The 24,652-nt window shown below is 36.6% G+C and overlaps 1 protein-coding gene and 1 long non-coding RNA gene across 5 annotated transcripts; one reads left to right on the plus strand and one right to left on the minus strand.

Moving 5' to 3' along the window:
* Positions 1-546: 546 nt before the first annotated feature.
* On the minus strand, positions 547-4,112 carry LOC131737258 (uncharacterized). Of its 3 annotated transcripts, none has more exons than XR_009328843.1 (4): positions 4,056-4,112; positions 3,133-3,201; positions 2,595-2,674; positions 547-1,777 (listed from the first exon to the last, which is right to left on the minus strand). It is a non-coding gene; the product is annotated as an uncharacterized LOC131737258 (long non-coding RNA). The 3 variants fall into 3 exon arrangements; XR_009328845.1 differs by having other exon boundaries at positions 3,123-3,201; XR_009328844.1 differs by lacking the exon at positions 4,056-4,112 and adding an exon at positions 3,287-3,346.
* LOC117411294 (glutamate--cysteine ligase catalytic subunit-like) lies at positions 2,643-24,597 on the plus strand. Of its 2 annotated transcripts, none has more exons than XM_034018576.3 (16): positions 2,643-2,792; positions 10,006-10,118; positions 10,297-10,479; positions 13,538-13,651; positions 14,183-14,241; positions 14,713-14,849; positions 17,056-17,130; positions 17,454-17,570; positions 18,318-18,456; positions 19,098-19,210; positions 19,713-19,805; positions 20,099-20,203; positions 20,584-20,665; positions 22,216-22,319; positions 23,015-23,135; positions 23,435-24,597. In XM_034018576.3, the coding sequence occupies exons 1-16, from the start codon at positions 2,643-2,645 to the stop codon at positions 23,614-23,616; spliced, it is 1,887 nt and encodes a 628-aa protein (XP_033874467.3). In that variant the 3' UTR covers positions 23,617-24,597. The 2 variants fall into 2 exon arrangements, with proteins under 2 accessions (XP_033874467.3, XP_058881018.1); XM_059025035.1 differs by lacking the exon at positions 2,643-2,792 and adding an exon at positions 7,718-7,804.
* Positions 24,598-24,652: the final 55 nt, after the last annotated feature.

Raw genomic sequence — 24,652 nt, forward strand, 5'->3', positions numbered from 1 at the left:
TTAACTGATCGGAACAAGTGGAACAAGTTAGACCGATAATGTGGACTAACCTACAGTTATGGCCAAAAGTTTTGGATCACCCTGTAAAATTAACACATTTTGCTTCATAAAGTTGAATGAAACCTGTTCAATAATGTTACATTAATATATTCAATTACATACCACTTTCTAGTTGTCCATATAGTTAACAAAAACTGACAAATTGAAAAATGTGACATTTTGAAATCTAACATGAAACACTGTACTGTTATAGGCTTCCAGTAGCCTTCTGTGATACCATTTTGTATTATTTTTTTTTGACTACATGATGTAGAATAAAATATCTAAATTATGTTCATATAGTTTTTTTATTCTCTAAATCCTAAAATGTTAGTTGTATAAACCCTTCTTTACTAAACCGATATATGGAATTCAGTGTCAGATAAACATACAAAGGGATCTCTGTACAAAAAGAAAGATGCATTTTTATTACATCAAACATATTTAAGTAAAAATAAATGTATTTTTCGTGCACATTTCAACCTGGCGGATCATACTGTACTTTAATTTAAGTTGCCGATGCTGCACAGGCGCAGACACAGAAAGATTTAATTGTGTGATGATGGACCATTAGTTGTTTATAGTTAAAGCATATTAACTGAAATTGTATTGGGTTAAACTGAAAACAGTATGAAAAGGTACGCGATTAAAAAGTTTATTTAAAATATTGGGCCTATATATTGCGGCCCTCTGTTCCCGCAGGCAGGGGTTTCCTCACAGGCGGAGGTGAGACGCGAACCCAGGACCTACCGCTCTGAAGCATAGCACCGATACCGCTGTACAAAAGAGCTATACAGCTGTGATTTTAAGTGGGGAAATGGTTTATTAATGACTTTGTTACGCTAGAAGGATAAGACAAGACCATGTTTCAAATACCCACATTACATTCTACATTGAATGTTATTATTTAGATATAATGCATGCCACTAGTATTAACAGAGGCAGCTGATATTACCTCAACCCCTGGAGAGCCACTGACAAGACACCAATGGTCCCGATGATCTGGAGGGGGGGTGGAGGGGCTTCTCTGTGTATGCCTCTCTGTCTGGTATTTATACTCTAGTGGGCTCAGAACATATGTGACTTGTTTGTTTGTGTTATCTTACCAATTATAATAGAAATGTGTTAATCAGCCGTTACTCTATTTAAGGGCAACCAACCCAAACTACTCTGTTGCAGAAGGTTACTGTGTTTAATTGTTTGCCATATTTCTCCTTCCCCATGTTTCACCACTCATCATTCTAAGCCTTAACCATGTGGACTATTGCATTAACAGCGCTACTTATGCCATGGTCACTTTCAGCAAACTGGTTTAACATTACCGACACATTTACTTTCATATGAACACCAATACATTTTCATTGTACAGTTTGTTATCGCCGCGCTCCATCGATGAGAAATACCTTGTGTCATGTGTTTTTTTTTTTTTCTGTTTTTTTTTTTTTTTAAATGACATACTGGTATCCTCTTATAGAAATTCTGGCACAAATTGAAAAATCAGTGACACTTAATAAAATTACTTTGTTTTGAACAATCGGCAAAGATGGCTCTACAACTGTTGCAATAAGCTTTTTTAAAACTGGTTTTGTATAACCAGTTTGTGTGGGATCCTGTGTGCTGAGAATGTGTTGGGGGGAGGCAGACAAGCTGTGGAATAGTACAGGAATGTAATTCCCTGAAGGTAACCACACCCAGCAGCATCCAGATCCAGCAGCATTACAGCAAGCTCAGATATAGCCTATATAAACCAAAGTTAGAGATTAGTTCAGAGCATTTTCTTATAACCCTAACAAATATTTGTTGGTATAAAAAGACATGAACCTGACTGAGTGATAGTCTATTTATTTTTGGGATACTGATCTATCGTCTTTTTTTTTTTTTTTTTTTTTTTAAATCTTTATTATCTCATAATAATGTAATCTGATATGTCGTGGTAGAATATAATTTGATGAATGCTGAACTGTTTACCATACTTTTAGTTGTACTATGTCTTACATATGAATTTGAATACACATATAAGTCAAAATTGAATTATTGCAGAGAGTAAGAACTAATTGTCATAACAGCCACATCAGTTTTTAAAATCGTACATTTTTGGTAGAAACCATTATGGTAGTGTGGTGGATTTGCCAAGCATACACAGATACTGCTTTAAGACACTGATAAAATCACTCTATAAATTGTAGCTTTAACTCTTCATTGATAAAGGCACACCACTACATTCAGGTGTCTAATTGGTTCCTTAAACAACCATCTAGCCCCATTTAATAACCTGGACCTCAATTATTCATAATTCACATTTTCTTAGTGAAAATAACAATATGGGGAACATTGTTAACCTTTTTCTGGTATAACTTACATTAAACAAAAGACACTAATGTGCATACTGTTTGCAAATATGCATGGATTCTAATTACAAATTACCTGGCCAACTGAGCCTGCCCATCCTGTATGACTGCTTTTTGCAGTGGAGTGCAAGACTACACTGTAGCACTGTTTATACAGGAGAAACATTGAACGTACCTCTTCATTGGGTTGGAAGTGAAAATACTGACCTTGCTATCTTTGAAAAGGGACAGCTGCTGTCACTGCATCTCGGTGCCATGGGTTTGCTGACACAAGGATCGCCATTGAACTGGGAAGAGACCAAAAATTATGCAGATCATGTCAGAAAACACGGCATCATCCAATTCCTAAATATTTATAACAAAGCTAAAGACCGACAGAATGACGACCTCAAATGGGGTGACGAGGTAAGACAAAGCATTGGCTTCAATGGAATATGGAAGCTCAACAATTATTTAGCAAGCTACACAAAGAGAATGTTAACTGTACCTGACTTAACATGAGTTATTTTGTGAATGTAATCCAATGAATCCGCTCACTACAACAAGTTTTACACAGCATACAATACAGAAGTGGCATATTTTACCAATTCCGAAGATGCAGGCTGTGGCATTCTTTTCTTCCTCTTATCTAGCAGCGCTAATTAAGCCTATATTCATTCTTAACTTGGTCAGTCTTCAAACAATTCTCTTCTCATTAAAACTACTCTGGTTACATCATTCCTCGATAATTCTTACTTCATTATACCTGCTCTCCGGGTACAGCTTGAACCTGGCACCTTTCCGGACTCCATCTCCTCTGGTCACTTCTGAGTTTCTATAAAACAGACACGCAAGATAGATTCCACAATGAGATACGGTATTAAAAAAATTAAATAAATAAATAAATAAATAAATAACACCTGCCCGCCGAGACAGCGCGGGGCACGCTCCACCTAGGGAATTTCACCCTCAGAATTAAATTTAATTTAAAACAAACAGTAGTTTAAACACGTCTCTTTAAGTAGGTTAATTATTTCATAGGGCGTGGAACTGGGATAGAAATCAGAAGGACCACACAAACTAGAACGATTTAAATAATTCCAGGTTTTATTTGGAGAAGACACAGACTCGGATCATAGATATGCACATTAACAAACAATTACTACCAACATCAATAGTATATAACCGTGCAGACGTGACGGAAGTGTTAAAAACACTTATACAGCAACAAATCAACTGAGCAAAAACGCTAATCATAATAAAATAAATAAATCAAATTCACCAGACACATCTTTAAAACACACATATACAAACCAATAAAACAAACTTGTAAAATGCAACAAATTGCTATTATAATGATCTATTCCATTTTTTTATACACACGAAGTGGGTTATCGTTGACAGTGCAGATTTATCAAGTAATCATATTGCGAGCTGCAGTCTAGTCCTATTACAAAAAATTAACAAAAACAGTCATCATAAAAAACAATATAGTACATAAAAATAAAATAAAACAACCAGGGGGAAATCTAAAAGAACGGAAGAGTAGCCGGCCACGTAATGTAAACAAACTTGCTGCTTTGAAACAATAGGCTCTAAACTAGTCAGTCCCTTTAAGGATTTCACGACAACCAACGAAGGTTGTAGCTGACTAGAAGATAATCAAATTGGCTTATTCACGTCTCATACTTCATGTTACTGCCGCTACTCGCACACCACAGACTGCCGACCAGCCATACCGCCACCGCCGCTCCTGCTTCCCATCCAGTTCTCCCTTGTCTGTAAAAAAAATAGCCTTTTAAATGATCCAGGTAAGGGGAATCATCCTTTGACTGGCGCGGGGAAAGGAAAGAAAATGAAAATGAAGTAATGAAAACAGTAAAGAAACACAAAGTATCGACCTGCTACAAATAAATAATACAATAAACTATCAGGACCACTGAATATTAAAATGTATTTGATGCTAGTTATTATCTCACTTGATAAATACACCATGCACTAGATGGCACTGTAAAATACACAGTTTTACAAAAATAAAAATTGGCCAGAAAATATAGAAATAAAACCAACCGGAATGTTTTATTTACAGGTTAAATTGGGAAGAACACTGTTTTTTACATGATGGCAGAAAACACTGCTTAATATTTGGAATAGCGTTTTTTTTTAAGTGGGGAGAAGATTGCAAATGATTTTAAGTGGGGAGAAGATTGCAAATTAATTCTAATTGTTGGAAGATGGATAGAAACACTTCTCTTCCCTCATGTAAACTTCATTAAAAGCCATTTTCCCCACTAAAAACATGTATTGTATACAGTAACATGGTTGTTTTGCCATCTTTCCAGGTATTCTTTTAATGGCATGCTCCCTTAAGTACAAATCAGTTTTGAATAGCAAGGCAATTTCTTATTTGTTGTTTATTTTTTTATTTTTTTGCAATTTTCCTGCCTGTAGACTTCAATTAAAATCCGTAAAGAAAGCATTTTATAAATCATTCTTGTTGTTTTTCTATTTTGGTGATCAGCACTTGATAAAGGCATATACAACTTAAAACTTACGAACAGATTGGTGAATGTATAAAGTGTGCTTATAGTTCTACAAACGTTCTGTTATTTTGATGGAATTGAACTGTATGCTTCCGAACCGGTAATCATTTTCTGTTTTTGTGATTGTTCCTTGCGACGACGATCACATCTAACCATTTTGAATGCTACAGAACACATATTTTCAGATATTGGCTTTACAGTTGCACTCGGTCCCACCCACCGAGGGGATAAAACTGACATCCAAAGGAAGCCATTTCTCTTTTTCCTTCTCAAGACGGTACGGTAAGACCTCTGTGTTGAGCTGAGTGTGTTGATAGAAAAGAGCTTCTTGAGTCGAATCGAATCAATTGCATTTCCCTTGCATTTGTGCTGAAAGCCGGCTCGCCGCTTTCCCAGAATCAACGACTTTGAGCCTTTTGCCTTTCTGTCTTTCAGTGGCCTCCTTGCTTGCACGGTAGGCCGCTCTTTGTTATCTGTCTGTCATGTGTAAGCAACTGCCTGTGCAGTCACCCGCGAGTGGTTGTCTATTTTTTGAGAGTGCACAGTTCCTCTATGGGGCTAGGCCTTGCCACATCCCCACCTGTCGAGTAGACCCTGCAGGCTGCGTATGCCCGCCCAACTCAGTGAGTCGGGCCTTGTAAACAAACATTGTAAACAAACATTGCTCTCCCCTATACCGTGTTTTTGCTGTTGACTTCAGCCTTGTGTCCCCCCGGTACACACTACACATTGACCAGGTGTGTGTGACCGCGCGGTTAGGGTAGGCACATTTGCGTAGCGACCCCCCCCCCCCCCCCCGGTGCTTTGGTACCGCGGCGCACACATAGCCCTTGATACTTAGGTATCTCGGTGCACAAGTGCTCAGTGCATACAGCACATGGTGCCCAGCGTCACAGCGTCGGATGGATGGATTGGCTAGAGACCCGGCATGCCCGAACCCTCACTGCAAGGTGACGGAAACGCATCTCAACCGGGCGTATGCAGCAGAGGCACAGACAACTCGCCTGTCTAACACGTCTAACAGTGTGCTCACTGTTTATATGGACGGTGTACTGCGAGAGGCCCCAGTCCCTGAACCGGTGGCCACAGAGTTATGCCTCTGTCCAGCACACTGCTGCAGATCTCCGGTCTCCAAGGGCAAACTCAAGGCCGTAGCCTGGCTAACTTGATCGTGGCTCGTAGACAGCTGTAGCTGTCACAAGCCAGAGTTCCTGATGCGGATAAGGCCGCGCTGCTTGACGTGCCTGCATCCTCAGGACATACCTTTGGGTCAGCCGTAGAGGAGATCTTACAGAGATCCCGCCAAGAACACAAGGTGTCCCGGCAGGTGGCTGCGTTGCTACCTCCCCATGCTTCCGCGTGGGGCAGGTCGAACCGCTGGTGAGCTCCTCAGACGCGGTGAACTGGGCAGCAGACCTCCTCTCCAGGAACGGTCTGCATCCGTCAGAGTGCCAACTCCACCCTCGGATAGTGAAGTGCATTTGGGAATGGTTCGGGAAGGAGCAGGTCAATCTCTTTGCCTCGGCAGAGATGACGCATTGCCCCCTATGGTACTCCCTCCACCGCTTAGGCGGTCCACTTGGCGTAGACGTCCTAGCGCACGAGTGGCCCAAATCGTTTTTGTACGCTTTCCTGCCTATACCACTGCTCCCGGCCTTTCTCAAAAAGGTCAGGTTAGAGAAAGCGTCAGTTCTCCTAGTGGCCCCCAAGTGGCCCAGGAGAATCTGGTTTTCGACCCTGTACCAGCTGTTGCACGGCCAGCCCTGGGAGATCCCACTGCGCATGGATCTTCTCAGTCAGATGAAAGGCTCTTTTTGACACCCGGAACCGAGCAGGTTCCGGCTATAGGTCTGGCCCCTGAAAGGGACCGCTGGTTAGCCCTAGGGCTATTAAATGTGTTTGTGGCTATATTGCAGAGTGCTAGGGCAGACTCCACTAGGTCCTTGTACACCTATAAGTGGAAGTATTTCAAGTATAAGTATAAGCTTGGTTTCTGGCTAGAAGCCATGACCCCATATCTTGCCTTCCACATTAATCAGTCTGTGGAACTGGAGTCCTTCCATCCACCTCCGTTTGCATCAACAGAGGATGAGAGATTGAATTTCCTCTGCCCAGTGTGGACATTAAGAGGCTACGTGCATAGGACAAGAGCTCTGCGTCAATCTGACCAGCTGTTCGTCTGTCACGGGACATGGACCCTAGGACAGCCCCTCTCTAAGCAGCGTCTGTCACATTGGATTGTGGACACAGTCTCGACTGCGTATAATGGTGCTGGCTTGCCCCCACCTGGTAGGGTAGCCGCACAATCCACTAGAGGGTTGGCTACATCTTGGGCCCTCTTCCGAGGTGCCTTGATGTCTTATATTTGTACTGTGGCTAGCTGGGCTACGCCGCATACTTTCTCCAGGTTCTACCGCCTTAATGTGGTAGAACCTGCCCTGCCTTCTTTAGGCATGAAGGTCCTTGAGGGTGTAAGTTCACACTGCTAACCTCTGGGTTAGACAGTGCTTGTGCGTCCCTCATATGCTGCTGTTCCTTCTCCCTCGCGATGGCTCTGGTATACATTATCCCATACGTAATGTCATTGGTGGTCGTCTTCGAATTGAAAGGGAACGTTAGGTTACTTACCGTAATCCTGGTTCCCTGAAAGAGAAGACGAACACCAACCGCAAGGTCCCATCAGTCACCCTCAAGGGTTCGATGGAAAAATAGAAATGGCTTCCTTTGGATGACAGTTTTATCCCCTCGGTGGGCGAGACCGAGTGCATCACCCCAGGAAGGGGCCTATCGGCAGCTCTGGTATAGAGAGCTCAGCGATACCTACCCAATGGGCAGGCATATCCCATACATAATGTCATTGGTGGTTGTCTTCTCTTTCAGGGAACCAGGGATACGGTAAGTAACCTAATGTTTTCTATGTTTCTTTCAAGTAAGCAATTTCCATTACTGGTGTTTTCAAGTAAATATTAACTGTTTCACTGCCAGATTGTTTAACTAAGCATTTAAATGATGACCCTTTTCACAAGCCAAATGACCATTTAGAGATATCTTAACATATTTAGAGATATCTGTAAATCATTTGCAGATATCTTTTAAATGAATATGAGATTTTTGTAAATAAAGCCTTATGAAGATATCTTAATTTCATTTTGAGATATCTAAAAATGAAATAAATATATCTCAAATTGATTTACAGATATCTTTAAGTAAAACTTCCTGTTCATTTAGAGATATCTGTAAATCATTTTAAGATATCTCGAAATAACTTACTGTTCATGTAGAGATAACTCAAAATCATTTAGAGATTTCTCAATGAACAGTAAATCATTTCAATATATCACAAAATGACTTCCTGTGAAAGTGCTCTATGTTTTAAATGGACTTCAGGTCCATTTAGAGTTATCTTTAAATGAACAGGAAGTAATTTAGAGATATCTCTATGTGAACAGGAAGTTATTTCAAGATATTTTAAAATGATTTTGAGATATCTCTAAATAAACAGGAAGTTATTTAGAGATATCTCTAAATGCATACATGCCAACAGTCCCTATATGGTCAGGACAGTCCTGATTTCCTTGCAAATGTCCCGCGTCCCAATGCACAGGAAGAAAGTCCAGATATTTGTGCAGCTGACACATCTGCTGATCACGAACTTACCGGTATACAAAGGTAAGAACGCTTCATTGTGTCTGTGTTTACTGCCATGCTGGTCGTGTGGTGTTGAGTTGAGGGGATACGTCTATTATTATATGATAGTGTTTTTTGTGTATGACCCCCCCATGTGTATGATGCATTTAACTCCCCCCCCCCCCCCCCCCAAAATGTTGGCAACTAGGCTAAATGAACAGGAAGTTATTTTGAGATACTGCTAAATGATTTAGAGATATCTGAAAATTATTTAAAGATATCTCAAAAACATTTTGAAATATCTGAAAATTATTTAAAGATGCATTTAGATCTCATTTAAAGCTCCATTATTTTGAATTATTTTGAAATATCTCTAAATGTATTTTAGATATCTTAAAATGATTTATAGATACCTTAATTATTTGAAGATATCTTCAAATATTTAAAGATATCTGGAAATGATTTAGAGATATCTTAAAATATTGAGATAACTCTAAATTAATTTCAGTTATCTTTAAATGATAATTTGGTAAGGGTAAACAACGATAAGTGTTGATTCCACGTAAAACAATTGATACTTGTTTGAGGAGATTCAATTGATTGTTAATTTGGTAATTGGGATTGGTTTTTGCTCTTTTGTTACACTCAGTTCAAAAACTTAAAATGTTTGTCTCTCATATTGTGAAAATGTTGCCATGAGTTCCTCTGAGTTTGAAATCCCTCTTACACAAACAAAGTGTCTGTTGTAAGTGAAGATAGTAGCGGGGACTATGTTTTAGATGTAAAACATGAAAGTGGCATTACAAAAATAAAAATACAAAACCTAAAACAGAAGAAAACCTAAATATCATTGCCAGAGAAGTATTGTTTTGGAGAAGTACTCAGGCAAAATGTAAGTGGGCTGTAAGCATGTTTGAACAATGGTTAAATGAAAGAACTGCAAAAGCTGAGTTTAAATCTAACATCCATGTTGATGGATGAAATTGCTGTTGTTCCAGAACCTCACTAGAGATATGTGAAATAAATATTATGCAGGGAGGTGTATGTGGAAATTAATTTGTAATTATAAAAGCATTTTTTGTTACATTATTTTAATGTATTATTATGTTTAGAAAACTATATAAAATGCTAAACTAAAATTGCAAGCACTTTTCTAAATGTTACATTTGAAATGTGTAATACATTAACTAATTGTTGAAATGATTGTTGCATAATAAAATGGTATTCACTTTTCTGTTTAATTGTTCTGACTGTGGTTTCGTGGATGAATCAACAGTTTTTTTGTGGATTTGTAGCACAAACTGTGGATTTGTTAATCAACACTATATCTGCCCTGCACTCCCCTTCTCTTCAAAGCCACACAGCCACTTTTAGTTAGACAATTCACAGAATTCATCAATCAAATGATCAAAGGGTGATGTCACAGAAATGTTTTAATTTAGAATATTCCTGCTTTTGCTGTACTGTAGGTTGAATACATGTTGATAGCGATGGATCACAACAATCACAAAGTTCGTCTGGTGCTCAGTGCAGGTGATGTCTTGCACAGTCTTCAAGAAAAAGGTGAAAATACCAACCCCAAGTAAGTAAAATTAACATTCACATTGAACATTATATTCTGTTTATGCTTTGGACTCGCTAATTCACATTTTAGCAAACAAACCCCTGGATCGATAAAAGTAATGTGTCTTTTCATGTCCAGAATCCCCCAGTGTCACAGGAAGCAGTTGGTGTATATTTGTGTATTTTTTTTCTTGTAGCCACCCGACCCTCTGGAGGCCTGAGTATGGCAGCTACATGATTGAAGGCACTCCTGGCCAGCCTTACGGAGGAACAATGTCTGAGTTCAACACTGTGGAAGACAACATGGGTAAACGACGGAGGGAAGCCTCTTCTTTACTGAAAGAAAACCAGTCACTGTGCACCATTACAGCATTTCCAAGGTATAAGCATATGCATGTGGCCACATAACGCTTGGTATAAAGATCATATGTATTCATATTACTATTCAAACCAGGTCATTTGCATCCTCATATTGAACGAGACACCGAACACTGAAAAATGTTTTCTAACTATACCCTTCATTGTGCAATGTGACCTAATAATGGCTCACTTTCTGTATTCATGGAATCTCTAGGACAGAGGCTGTAATTTTACAAGGCCCTGTTATATCTCAGATTTAGTCATTCATATTTTCAGGGTTCTCTTTAAACTGCCCAACATATGGCTGCATGACTTTGATGGCACGCTGTGGCAAAGTGGTTGCTGATTATGTACAGGTGCAGAGGTGATGCAGTGCAGGAATAAACAGACAGAGATTTGTAATCCGGTATGGAAAAATATACGTTTTATTTTCGTTATAATCCAGGTCTGGTGACCAAATAATAAACTCCGGTTATACACAGCGATGCGTAAAACACAGAGAACAGTAACAGGGATTGCAGCCCTAAACAATAAACACAGTATATCTCCCACAATATACAACCACGGTCACCAGTCCTGGGTGTGTGCTGTAGTGCTGGTGGTGGGTGATACAGTTTAAAGAGTGACAAATAGTGCAGTGCTGTTCCGGGTTCAGTGCTGGCCCTTAGCGACAGCTCCAGAACGTGTTAGCCATCTATAAACACACAAGTAACAATTATAGACAAGACAAACAAACATAATATCACTAATACAAAGGGTAGCCTTTGCATCTTCCACAGCTTTCTTCCAGTTTTTAACACAGGTGCTGCCTCCCTCACACATTCGTCATGTGACTCTACCCATGTCATTTCCAATCGAACCTTGGATTGCATTCGTGCCCATTCAATGTTATATGAATATCCATGCTTTCTCTACCTGCAGCTGAAAAACTGGTTCATGCTTTTGTTTTCTCCAGGATCGATTACTGTAACACCCTGCTCGCTGGGGTGTCTAATAGCATCCTCACTAAAATTCAATTTGTCCAAAACTCTGCAGCCAGAATTTTGTCTCGGTCCCGCTCAAGAGATCACATTACTCCTGTCTTGGAGGCCTTGCACTGGCTGCCTATCAGGTTCAGAATTGATTTTAAAATTGTAATGCTGACATATAAGGCTCTTCATGGGCTAGCTCTGACTTATCTGTCAGATCTTTTATCTTTTTACACTCCTACTCACAACCGCCGCTCTGCTGATCTCAGACTGCTGTGTGTCCCGTCTGTTCGCCTGCGCTCTATGGGCGACAGGGCCTTCTGTTGCTATGCCCCCAAATTCTGGAACTCTATTCCACTAGAGATCAGGGACTCAGCTTCTTTGAGTGTTTTTAAAGCTAATTTAAAGACTTATTTTTTTAGAAAGGCGTTTTTATGATTTTTATGATTGTTTTATTTCCTTGTGCTTTTTTATGTATAATCTTTTTATTTATTGCTGTACTGTGAAGCGCTCTGAGATGATTGCTTTTAAGGGCGCTATACAAAATAAAGTTGTTTATTATTATTATTATTAATATTATTATTATTATTGATTAGTTTGCCCAATAACCGATTAGTGCAGGCTAATGCATGTATGCTGTAATTGGTGGCAGTCGTATTCCAGAAGCCAAGCATTCTCCTCCCACTACCCATTTTGACGTTTTGATGCCCTAATAATTACTTCCATTGCCATGATAAAAGCCAGTGGAGAACTGGTGCATCCTGCCATTATTCCAATTTCTAGACATTGCCATGTAGTGGTGAATTCCGAATTTGAAAAACAAAATTGCAAATCTCCAAAGTAGGCTTTCACTGTTTGTTATTGTCCTCGGTACACTGAAAAAATCAAATGCTGCCCAAAGAAGCTCATGTGGTAATGAACCGTATGCATTAGCTAAATCCAGGAATATCACATGGAGCTCCTTCCTCTCCTTTTTAACTGTTTGAATTTGCTGTCAGATCACACTGATCTGATGTGCTCTAAACATCATGGGAAACCTGGAATACCAGCTTTCTGTACTGAAGTGTCAATGAAGCAGTTCTTCAATAGGTAATTTGACAATCTCTGAGCAACAATGCTGAAGAATATATTCTTTGGGTATAAAGACCCCACCTGCTTGGCGCCATGCTCTTGGTACAACCTGTTTTTCATTAATTTCCACAAGATTCGTAGAACACCAGGGGTACTCTTGTACACTCTGTACGGAACTCCATTAGGACCAGGAGATGATGACGCCCTATTTTTAACAGCTTGCTCTATTTCTATCCACTTAGGTGCACAGTCCTCCATTTGGTATTCTGGTGGATTGATAGGTGGGATGTCTGAAGGAATCGACATTGGCTCCTGCCTTTTTTGAATCTGTGTGCATTTCCTCAAGATAGCTCTCCAGCTCAGACTTAGTTGCTTTTAGTGTGCCATTTTTCTCCCTGGTGAATAACTTCTTTGCAAATTAGAATGGGTCTTTATAAAAGTTAGTTCTCGCACACTCCTTTTTGTAGTGTATCTTTTACGACCCTTTGTAATAGATTGAGTGCCTCCTTCTGACTTTGTTCTGCTCACCTCCATTGCTTCCTCAGCTGCCTCCTTTCTCTAACTAAGAGCTCAATCTCCTGCTGCTGTCTAGACTTTACAGGAATAGTTTGTACTTTCTCCATTCTTTTTTCAACTCCATATCTCTCGCTTCCATATGTGTAGATGGTATCCCCAAATGTATCCAGCTTTTTTTTTTTTTACTGTTCCACCTAACCTTTCCAATGCAAAACAGGGATCCGTGTTTACTGTGCCCCATGCTGTTTTCTCAGAAGCTCTTGGCAATTTGACTCCAGGTTTTTGCCCGTTGAGGTTCTTTTCTCTCTTACACTGGTTCATCTGACTGGGTTCACAAGGATCATTAGGTTCATCACTAGTTGTGTTTATGCAACATCAGGGGTATTTTTTATTAAAGTTTGGATGACCCAGAGGAAGTGATGCTCAGACACTGCAACAAACTGTTATTTAAAGCAGTCACAATAAAGGTTAATATTGTTACCTTTAGACCTTATACTGTACATATAGTATTGTTTTTCTGCAGATTGGGCTGCCCTGGTTTTACTTTCCCAGAGTTTGATCCCAAACCAGTTGAAGAAGGAGTATCCACATCTTTGTTTTTTCCAGATGAAGCAATTCTTGAGCATCCCAGGTTTAGGTAAGTACAGAATAGAATTCTCTCATATAAACAAACTGCATATATTGTGGATTATCTTTTCCAAAAATACTGTCTCATTGAAACTAATGAAGTTTGACTTCAATAAAGAGGACAGAGCCATGCTCTGCGCTTGTTCATTTTGAGTATTTCTTGATTTCAAAGAAATCAGATGTGATGTGACCTTTCAACTCTCCTGTCCTTATACTAATAGTGTAGTGAGGTGTAAATGGATCCATCAACTAGGATTCTATTAATGAAAAATTACAGCAAAAAAAAATTAAAAACAATACTGGAACCACACAAAATGATTGACTGGAAGCTACATGCATAATAAAGTTAAGATAGCTTAATAGAGTGTAATACAATTTCAGTGTTTTATGTGTGTTTGTTTAATATATATATATATATATATATATATATATATATATATATATATATATATATATATATATATATATAATTTGAAGCAGAAATATGAATTCAAAATAAAACAAAGCAAGAAGTTCAATTTGTTTCTGGTTTATACTGCAGAGCCTTTGACACACATATAAATCACAGAAGAGGAGAGAAAGTAGTCATCAATGTACCCAGTAAGTGGTTTTACATTGAAATAACACTGTATTTTCCCCTAAATTCCATTACTTACTATCTTGGTGGCAGTGGTTACTTTTTAGTGGGTATTTTATTCAAATTCTCCATCATGTTACTTATTTCGTTTGATTTTTTTAAACCTCATTAACAGTCTAAAGTAAATGTTCATGACCAACTTGTGCGTAAGAAAGACACTTTGTTTCAGGATACATAGTTTTTAATTGTTGTGAGTAATATACTGAGAAATGTGAATGTGCCATTGTGAACTTACATGAGGTGAATGTGAATCTGTAAATATACAAATGTAATATTTAGTAATGTATTTATTACACAATACATATTTTTTATACATAAGTTCTTTATAAAACCAGCTTTTATGTTGTACAAATGAGATGCAAAAAAAGTAATACATTCAAGTAATTTCTATCATGCTTGCAAGTCATTACTGTACTTTATCTTTCTTTCTGCAGTCTTTAAAGACAGAAACACCCCATGTCCTTTTATTGAGACATTCCCAACAGATGATGGAGAGGCAGAAAGGGCAGCTTTACCAGACCACATATACATGGATTCTGTGGGATTCGGAACAGGAAACTGTTGCCTTCAGGTAAAAGTTGTTTTGCATAGACGATAATATAAAAACAACAATTTGCCTGGTGGGATTAAGTCATTTTATAGCCTTGTCTGTGTATTTAGAATTTCTAGAAGTATAGGAAAAATCTTTTGTAGCAGAAATTTTGCTTTTGTGGATGAGGAAAAACATTAACAAGAAATAGATGTCTACAGTTATGTATTTCAGCAATTTTTTTTTAGCAAAACTCCAAAAATGCTAATTAAAAAATGTTCATACCCTGAAGAAAACAAAATTAATAGCTAGTTGAGGCCCCTTTAGCAATAAGCTTTTGGCATGATTCTTTAGTGATTTTTGACCATTCTTAAACGCAAAATTGTTCCAGTTCATTCACATTCTGAAGACTTCTATTTAACCATTCTGAAGTAGATTTTGATGTGTGCTTTGGATCATTGTTGTTTTGGAACATCCAGTTGCGCTTTAAACCAAGTTTTGTTGTAGAGGGTTTCAGATGATTGGTCAATATCTTTTGGTATGCTATGAAATCCATTTTACCATGTATTGAAACTAAATTTACTGTTCCATTAGAGGAAAAACAGCCCCATAGAAGGATATTACCGCCTCCATGCTTGACATTAGGTATGGTGTTCTTTTCTTCGTACACCTCAACAGACTTTCTCCAAACGTAATGACTGTCAACATGACCAAATAGCTCAAGTTTTGTTTCATCACTCCTCAAAACCTTTGACCAGAACTCATATCCATCATTCAAATGCCATTTTGCAAACTTTAAGTGATTGTCCTTGTGACATTTTGCTAAGAGTGGTATTTTCCTTGGCCTGCGACCATTGAGACCTTCACCATGCAATACTCGGCTTATGGTTAAAATGGAAACCCCAGTCCCACTTGCAGCCAATTCACTTTGAATATCTTTGGCAGTCAGTCTCAGATTGTTATTAACCTTCCTCACAATTCTGCTTGTTCTTGGTGAAATGAAAATTTCTAGCACCTGGTAGACAACACTATCATGGCATCAAAGGTTATGAATGCTTTTGAATTAGCATTTTTTTGAGTTTTGCAAAATTTCTTGCAACTTTTTTTCCTCATCCACAAAAGCAAAACTTTTGCTACAAAATATTTTTCCTAAAATTCTTTGTTTTCAAGAAATTTGTAGAAATTATACATTTCCATTGGGGTATGGAAACGTTTGACTACAACTGTGTATGTGTGTGTATATATGTGTGTGTGTGTGTGTGTGTGTGTATATATATATATATATATATATATATATATATATATATATATATATATATATATATATATATATATATATGGATGAAGCCTATATTTGCATCCTGAGCCATTTGAAAAAAAAGGCATAATGCGCAGTACTGATGTCAAAATGTCATAATTCCTCTAAAGGAAAATATATTTAAACTTTGACCCATTTGACTCCTCGAGACCACCTTCAATTTAAACAAAATTTTCAAACACTCGACAACACCCTCAGTAGAGAAATGTTCGTTAATGAACAACAAAATGAGAATACATTAAAAAAAAAGAAAATTGATGTAAAGCTGGTACATTCATATCTCGGAGAAACTGGAGAGGAACGGGAAATTAATGACATTCCTGTCAGTGACTTTAAAAAATTCAATCACTCGACAACACCCGCAATTCCTGTTTTTTAGGCACTTTTAACAAATCTGTCTCTGTGAAGATTTACAATTATCCTGCACAAAACTTTGACTAATAAAATCTTTAAAAAAAAAAAAAAAAAGCATACCCCATTGAAACACATTTTCCCTAAAAGTACATTATTTTTTGAAGTTCATTATCTACCCAGTTTAATTCACTGTTCCTGAATTATCAAAAATATAATTATATTTAAGATTCTTTAATATTAATTTAATGTACAATATTATTATTCATTAAATTCACTTGCAATTTGAACCTCAACACCTGTTTATTGTCTTTTTTTATTACAGATAATACATGGGCTTCAGTGAGTTAAAGAAAAATAATTCCATCTTGGGTTTCTGTGACAGTTTATAAATTACTCAACCTAGTGGTCTTGTAGTTCATGACATCACATAAACCCTAGATATAATTATTTTCCTGTAACTCACTCAAGCCCATCTATTATATATATATATATATATATATATATATATATATATATATATATATATATATATATATATATATATATATATACACACATTTTCTTTTTCTTTGACAGGTCACATTCCAAGCTTGTAACATGACCGAGGCTAGATATTTATATGACCAGCTTGCCACAATATGCCCCATTATGGTAAGTGATTGTTGTACAAAACAGTATGCCTGTACTTATGGGAACTGGGTATATTATAAAAAACTAAACATGAAGAATAATATATATATATATATATATATATATATATATATATATATATATATATATATATATATATATATTAGACACAAATGCTTTTTTTCTGAATTTTGATGATATGATCTGAGAAAAGAGGCAACATATGCTTTTAAAAGCGATTATATCTGTGTCTGTTTCTAGCAGAATGACCTTGAACTCAGAATAAATGAATGTCCTGTTTTGCAATTTGGAATGGATGTGGCTTTCTTTGTGTATTTTTCTAGATGGCTTTGAGTGCAGCTTCTCCATTCTATAGAGGCTACGTGTCTGATAATGACTGTCGTTGGGGAGTGATCTCTGCTTCTGTCGATGACCGAACGCGTGAAGAGCGGGGTTTAGAGGTAGGGTAAATGTTTTATTATTCATTTCTTAGAAAGTTACAAGTAGTTGTCTGTCTATCACTGTCTATCCTTTAACTTTTGTTTCTTTAGAAACAGTAGTGCTTTTGGGGAAAATACTATTAGGTACTGTATATAATTATTGTTTGGTAAACTAAAAATGTATAAATTCAATATAAAAATCATATTATTTCACTTTTTAAACTAGATTTAAAAGAAAATACAAAATAATAAACAATATGCTGGTTTCTATGTGGGCTTGAATGGACTGGAAAATATACTGTTGATTCATAACATTACTAATGTGCTGGCAGCGATTTTTTGCTTGTGAAGAAAGCAACTGAACTTGTCAATAGTATATGCACATACCCATGCTATACCGAGTTTTCTCGTGAAATGTCATTGAACTGTTTTTTTAAAAATCCAAGATGTATGTATAGTTGAAAACGGCTTAAAAGAATCACTGGTTAATTGTCAATCGCATACTGGAATCAAAAACTGTATTCCCTATGCTGCTCAACCGATACAAAACATTTATCGGATTAAATGACAGCCATGATCACATTAAGAGGTTTTCACTGTATAAAGAAAATATCATACTTATTAGCCCACTGTACCTTTTATTTCTAGATATTGTTCTTTTTTTTTCCTTTATAATAATACAGGTTTATTTCCAATAAACACACACGGTTGTGCTGTAACGCGATTTATATTTATTGTATGTTCACCTGCAGTTTTGCTTTTTTACAGCCCCTAAAACACAATAAATATCGGATCAGTAAATCAAGATATGATTCCATAGACAGCTACCTCTCCAGTTGTGGTGAAAAATACAACGACATTGAATTAACAATAGATGAAGAGATCAACAAGCAGCTGTTAGAAGCAGGTAACAGCTCAGCTGTTTTTATTATTATTCAGGGTATGTCTATGTACAGGTAACAGCTCAGCTCTAGGTGTATTCTTGTCTGAGTGTACCGTTTACTTAATAATAAACCTATGTATATTTCTATTTTCGGGAATATATTTTAAAACAAGTATATTAGATCTGCCATTGTCATCAGAAAGTCAATAAACATGACCTACATTACCAACATGTGTAGAATAGGAAATGATAAGAAATGAACGATTGTTTCATAAAACCTGGACAAGAAGTTTTTTAAGATATAGCCATGTGATAATTAAAACAAATACTGTAGCCCTTGCTAATCGCTTTTAGCAGCTATTGTTTAAACTGAATACATTAAAACTCATTCAAATACTGATGCATGATCTGTACACACCACTGGAAGAATCATTTGCATTGATATATTGCAAATGTATATCTGCATTCATTGGCATTGAGTCTTATAAAATAAAACATTTGAAAATCAGCATTCCCTTTTAATCACTTTCAGAAGCCATTGTTTAAATTGATAACATCCAGACTAATTCAGATACTGGTGCCTGTTCTTTACATGGCAGTGCAAAAATCCACTGCATTATAAATGAGCTTTGAATCTTATATAAATAAAACCTTTTTTCTTTCAGGGGTTGACAGACTCGTGGCGCAACATGTAGCCCATCTTTTTATCCGTGATCCTTTGCTGGTTCTTGAAGAGACAATTCACCAGGATGATGAGAATGAGTCTGAACATTTTGAAGTATTGTATTGTACCATTTTTTAACTATTCTAGTGGTAGAATAGTGGTAGAACATTGTGTAAGAAAACAAGGCCTACTGTTTCCTTAATATCTATTGAGACCCTGAGAGTAGAAGCATCAGGCATGACAAACAATAGGTTTTATTATTAACATACAGGTACAATTATGTAGAGAAATTCACTACTACTAGAGTATATGAACTAGCCCTAATACAGATTAACAGATAATCTAAATACTTATCTGCTAGAATCCGGACAGCTGGCGATGTCTGCTCTCTCTTCCACAAGTATACCACAATAGATATACCCTCCAACCCCCACCCTCTACTTGCGTTTAGTGGCTAAGTGCTAACTGTTAAATACAACTCACTACCAAGACACTTGTCAATAAAGTTTTGATTAGTTCATCCATAATTTCAATTTGAGTGACAGGAAGTTCCAAAAACTGCTAGGATCTTTTAAAATCTTTTACAATAATAATCTCTTTGTAACTTCCATTACAGAGCATTCAGTCATCCAACTGGCAGACGATGAGATTTAAACCTCCTCCTCCCAACTCCGACATTGGATGGAGAGTAGAGTTTCGCCCAATGGACGTACGTACTGTAGAATTTTGTAGTACTGTAGAATTATAACCCTCAAAGGTAGAACACAGGTAGGTGCCCTAAAAAAGCTAACTTTAATGGGGGACATAAATAACCATTCAGTAGTTGTTGCTGTCATTGAGCACAGTCCCAAATGCAGTTAAAATGTATTGGGGGGTAGTGAATATAATCAACTGTTTTGGAATCCGTTGTGTATCTGGTAAAATGATAATGAGTTCAGCTGAATGAAGTATAAAATATGTATGAAGTGTTCAGCTCCACTGACATTAGATTTTCTCTTGCAGGTCCAGTTGACAGACTTTGAAAACTCAGCATACGTTGTATTTGTTGTATTGCTCACAAGAGTGATTCTTTCATACAAACTAGACTTCCTGATTCCATTGTCGAAGGTAAGATATATTCATATTGATGCGTCCCATTTAAAAAATATGAATGTTTCAGAAATACTGTTCTGTTTACAGTAATTGCACATTGTATTTCTTTTACTGTAAAAAGAAAACCTTTTATTCTTGAAAAAACAAACTACAGATGTCATTTGGCAGTATTTTGATCAATTGAATAGACTTTGCTTTATTTACAGTATGTATTTACAGCATCAGCTCCAAAACGTGAGAGAATAGTATTTTCTTTTGTATACTTTAAATTGATGCCTGATAAACACATAGGACAAATTAGACGGGACTTATGAAGTCATTGTTGAGGTTCTTTTTTTTCTTTTTTGTTTATCAATGTCTTGCAACATGAAAGGTATTTATTTTGATTTTATTAGGTGGATGAAAATATAAAGGTTGCTCAGAGACGGAATGCTGTCCTTCAAGGAATGTTTTACTTCAGGAAGGACATTTTTAAAGGCAAGTTTACTTGTTCCCCCTTTTCCCATTTTGCACATTATTATTAGCAAAATATGCTAATAATAATTATGCTCTCTCTGTATGATTGCATTCCTACATTACTTGCATAATATACCCTCCCCTTTAAAAAAAATAAACAAAGTGCAAAAGTGAACCCACCCATGCCTTTAACAGGATTCCATTTTTTTCAACTATTAATTTATTTTGGTATTTTGTAAAAAAAAAATATATATATATAACCAAAGGCCAAAACAAATGGATGTTGTTTATTGTAAAGGAAAATATAAGAAATAATACACAACTACTTACCTAACCATGTGTAATGTAAGTCAATGTTTAAAAACTTTTTTCCCTTGCAGTACAGATGGCGAAATGAGTTTCTGAGCTGTTTGTTTGTCTTTAGCTAATCAAAACTCTTTATAATGACTTCTTGCAACTGCCCATTGTCTCTGTGTAGCCAATTTGATACCATTCAAGTTTACTAGTTCATTTGCTGGTCAAATCAATACATTTCACAGGATTAAACAATAAATAATTAGTATTTTTAAGCACCATTTCTCCTCTAAAATGTTTTTGTTTGTTTGTATTAACTGTAATACTATTGGGATTTAACAGTTGTGATTGTGTGATTTGTGCACTGCTGCAGTGGCCAACCGTTGTAGTCTTTCTTTGAATTTATTGCAAGGATATTTAAGGCAAAGTAAAATATTATTGTATGCACACCTCCAAGTATTAATCTGAGTATTTGCTTCTTTCAAACCAAACAAAGCCCAATAATTTGGATGATCAAACTTCTGTGAACTGTATTAAAATAGACCCATCCCTATAAAAATATTGGGCTTGTGTGGCAAGGATGGCTTTGAGTGGCGTGGGTGGTGACGTTAGCGTCCATGAAGCAGTACACAAACAAAAGTGTACGGGGCAAAACTGCGCTTGTATTTTTAAACAATAAAACAAACACTTTTACAAAACTCAAAAAGAAAGGGGCACTTTGGCCAAAACAAACACAAACACAAACAATAACTGAGTACCTTTGAATCTCACAATCTTGTAGCATTCACTCTCGCTCTCAGTCTCTGTCTCAGTCTCACTCTCACTCTCAGTCTGTCTCAGTCTCACTCTCACTCTCAATCTGACTCTCACTCTTAGTCTGTCTCAGTCTCAGTCTCAGTCTACTGTCATTCTCTTAAGCTCTCTCTGTTTTATGAGCCAGGAGTGGGTCCTTTTATATTCTGTGGCTAGAGCCTAAATTACTCATTAATCAAACAATTATCTTATTAAGGCACCAGCCACATTCCCACAAGGTTTATAGGGATGGGGATGTAACCCCATCCACGCCACCTACACATTATAAGACTGGCTTTTCGCCGGTCTCAAATAATAAATAATAATGACCTTTTTCTCCAATCAATCTATGGTGCTATACAACAGTATATTGTACAATTCACTGCCCTTATAGTTGTTTGGACCTAAACATTCAGTGTTACAAGATATTAAATTGTATATCTATTCTAGGAGAAATGTTGATTTTGTTTCATTGTGAAATTTAGGTTGTAATGCAGCTGTACATACATGTGCTTCAGCTCAAAACGGCCTAGACAATGATAATGAAGAGTATGCTCTGATGAGCATTGACACACTCATTAATGGGAAGGTGGGTGTGCTTCATTTTCTATTAAAAAAAAAACAACATATACATTATATTTAATGAAGTAGGGAGTAAGTTTAACTTGTTCACTGCACAGGCTTTGAGATGACAGTAACAATATTGTGAAATATTTATTTTTAAGCTTCATAGTGGTGATGCAGTGTATCGACTTCATTTTTGTTTTTATACTGTAAAATAATAACATTCAGTCTGTATCATCAACTTGTGACTGTTGGGAAGGTACAACAGCAATGAATTATGGTCTTGTGGTCAGAACTTCCAATTAATAAGTTATTTGTAACAATTAATAAACATTTGTATGATCAAACGTGACTTCTGAAAAATAATTTCAGTACGACATGTCTATCCCCTTTCTACACTTTACTTAAATATGATGTTTAAGTAACAGAATAGAAGAGGGTACTCCATGAAACTATTGAATCATCAGACAATACAATTATTGATGTTTTACTAATGTCATGATTGATTATTGTCCCAACTCTAGTGTCCGGTTTTGAAGTTTCCCATCGTAAAAGCAAAGCAAAGTTTAATAAAGCATAGTAAAACCATGGTAAAGCATATGTAAGAGATTTATGGTAAAGAATATAAAAAAAAGTGGCAGACGATAGTAAACTATGCAGACTTTTATAAGTGGAGTTTCTGCACATTTTAATTTATATTTGTTTTTTATGTTTTTTTAGGAAGGTGTCTTTCACGGTTTAATACCAATCCTGAACTGCTACCTGGAAAACATGGAAGTAGATGTAGAAACGCGATGCACCATATTGAATTATTTTAAACTGATAAAGAAGAGAGCTTCAGGTATGTCTCGGGTTACTTCTTACATGACCCAGGACCAGATTTCAAGGGTGTCTTGAAACAGTAAATCACCATAGCCTACTGTATAACCACCATAAGGACAGATAAGATTGCCATACAGACAGATAGATACCTCTATCATACCCCCAGAATACAATTTCTAAAATGTGACATCACAATAAATTGGAGGACCAGTGATGATGCTAAAAAGGGGCATTTGTTAGTTTCAGTGATCTTTATACAAGGCATTTTCTAATGTGCATTACCATGCTAACATAGATGTGTTTGTGTTTATGCTGTAGGGGAGCTGATGACTATGGCTCAATGGATGCGAGAGTTTGTTGCAAACCACCCTGAATACAAGCAGGACAGCGTGATAACGGATAAAATCAACTATGATCTCATTGTGAAATGTGACCAGATTGCAAACGGAGCAGCTCGGTGCCCAGAGCTTCTGGGAGATCCCGTAAACAGGGCAAAATAAGAGTTTCAAATTGGACTGTTTGATTATTGCAGTGCACTCTGCATTGCGGTACAGTCAAACCTGCTAAAAACAAGGGACTGTATAATTGTGCTTCTTTTATATAAAGGTGATTTAACTATGGGAAATAATATATGCATGGGGAGGGGGCCACCAGAATGGTATTTCTGTATGGGTTTTAAAACTACTACAATATAATGTTTTATCAGTAACTGTAGTTATACAACTTTTGCATAAAGTCCAAATGTGTGATGCAGCAGAAACCAGTGAACGCACATACAGTGTCTTCATAATCGTGTGATGATCGCACAGTACTTCAAGAGTTGATCAGAATATAGCCAAATGCAAACTGAACTGTTCAGATGGAACTTTTTAATATTTTTTTTTTATGAAATGCAGACAAGTGCATTATAATGATTAAAAAGGATTTTAATTGAACTTTAATAGCATAAAAAGTTAATATTGCATAATATATGTATGTATATTTTATTTTTATGCTTATTGTTTGTGGGTAGCAAAACAAATGTAATACAATGCAAAGATGTACGTAAGAATAGTGTTATTAATGTCTACTGGGAATACTGTGTTGGTGATTTGCTAACTTTAACAATGCTGTACCTTTCAGGATAAATGTTTGATTAACAGCACCCTGTTCTGTGTGTAATACATAAGATCACCAATTGTACTTGTATTGTGGAAATCACTTCTGCAGAATAGCATTGTATCTGAAGAGTTATTTGAAAGAAAAACAGTTTTATTCATAAACCATTATTGTGCTAATAGATATGTTAAAGATGTTATAATTTGTTAATTTGTTAATTAACCCAGACAATGTGGAAAGTTTATGGAGCAAGCAAGGTGCTGAACTCAGAGCTACACATCAGAGGAAAACTGTATCTGAGCACTGCACACAAAGAATGATTAAAAAAGGAAATTGTTTAAATAACGTATTACATTTTGTGAACATGACCTTATGCTTCCAAACACACGTTGAAACTGAGCTCTTAATACCCATCCATTACAATGTCAGATTATGGCT

This window comes from Acipenser ruthenus, chromosome 6 (genome assembly GCF_902713425.1).
Source record: "Acipenser ruthenus chromosome 6, fAciRut3.2 maternal haplotype, whole genome shotgun sequence".
NCBI lineage: Eukaryota > Metazoa > Chordata > Actinopteri > Acipenseriformes > Acipenseridae > Acipenser > Acipenser ruthenus.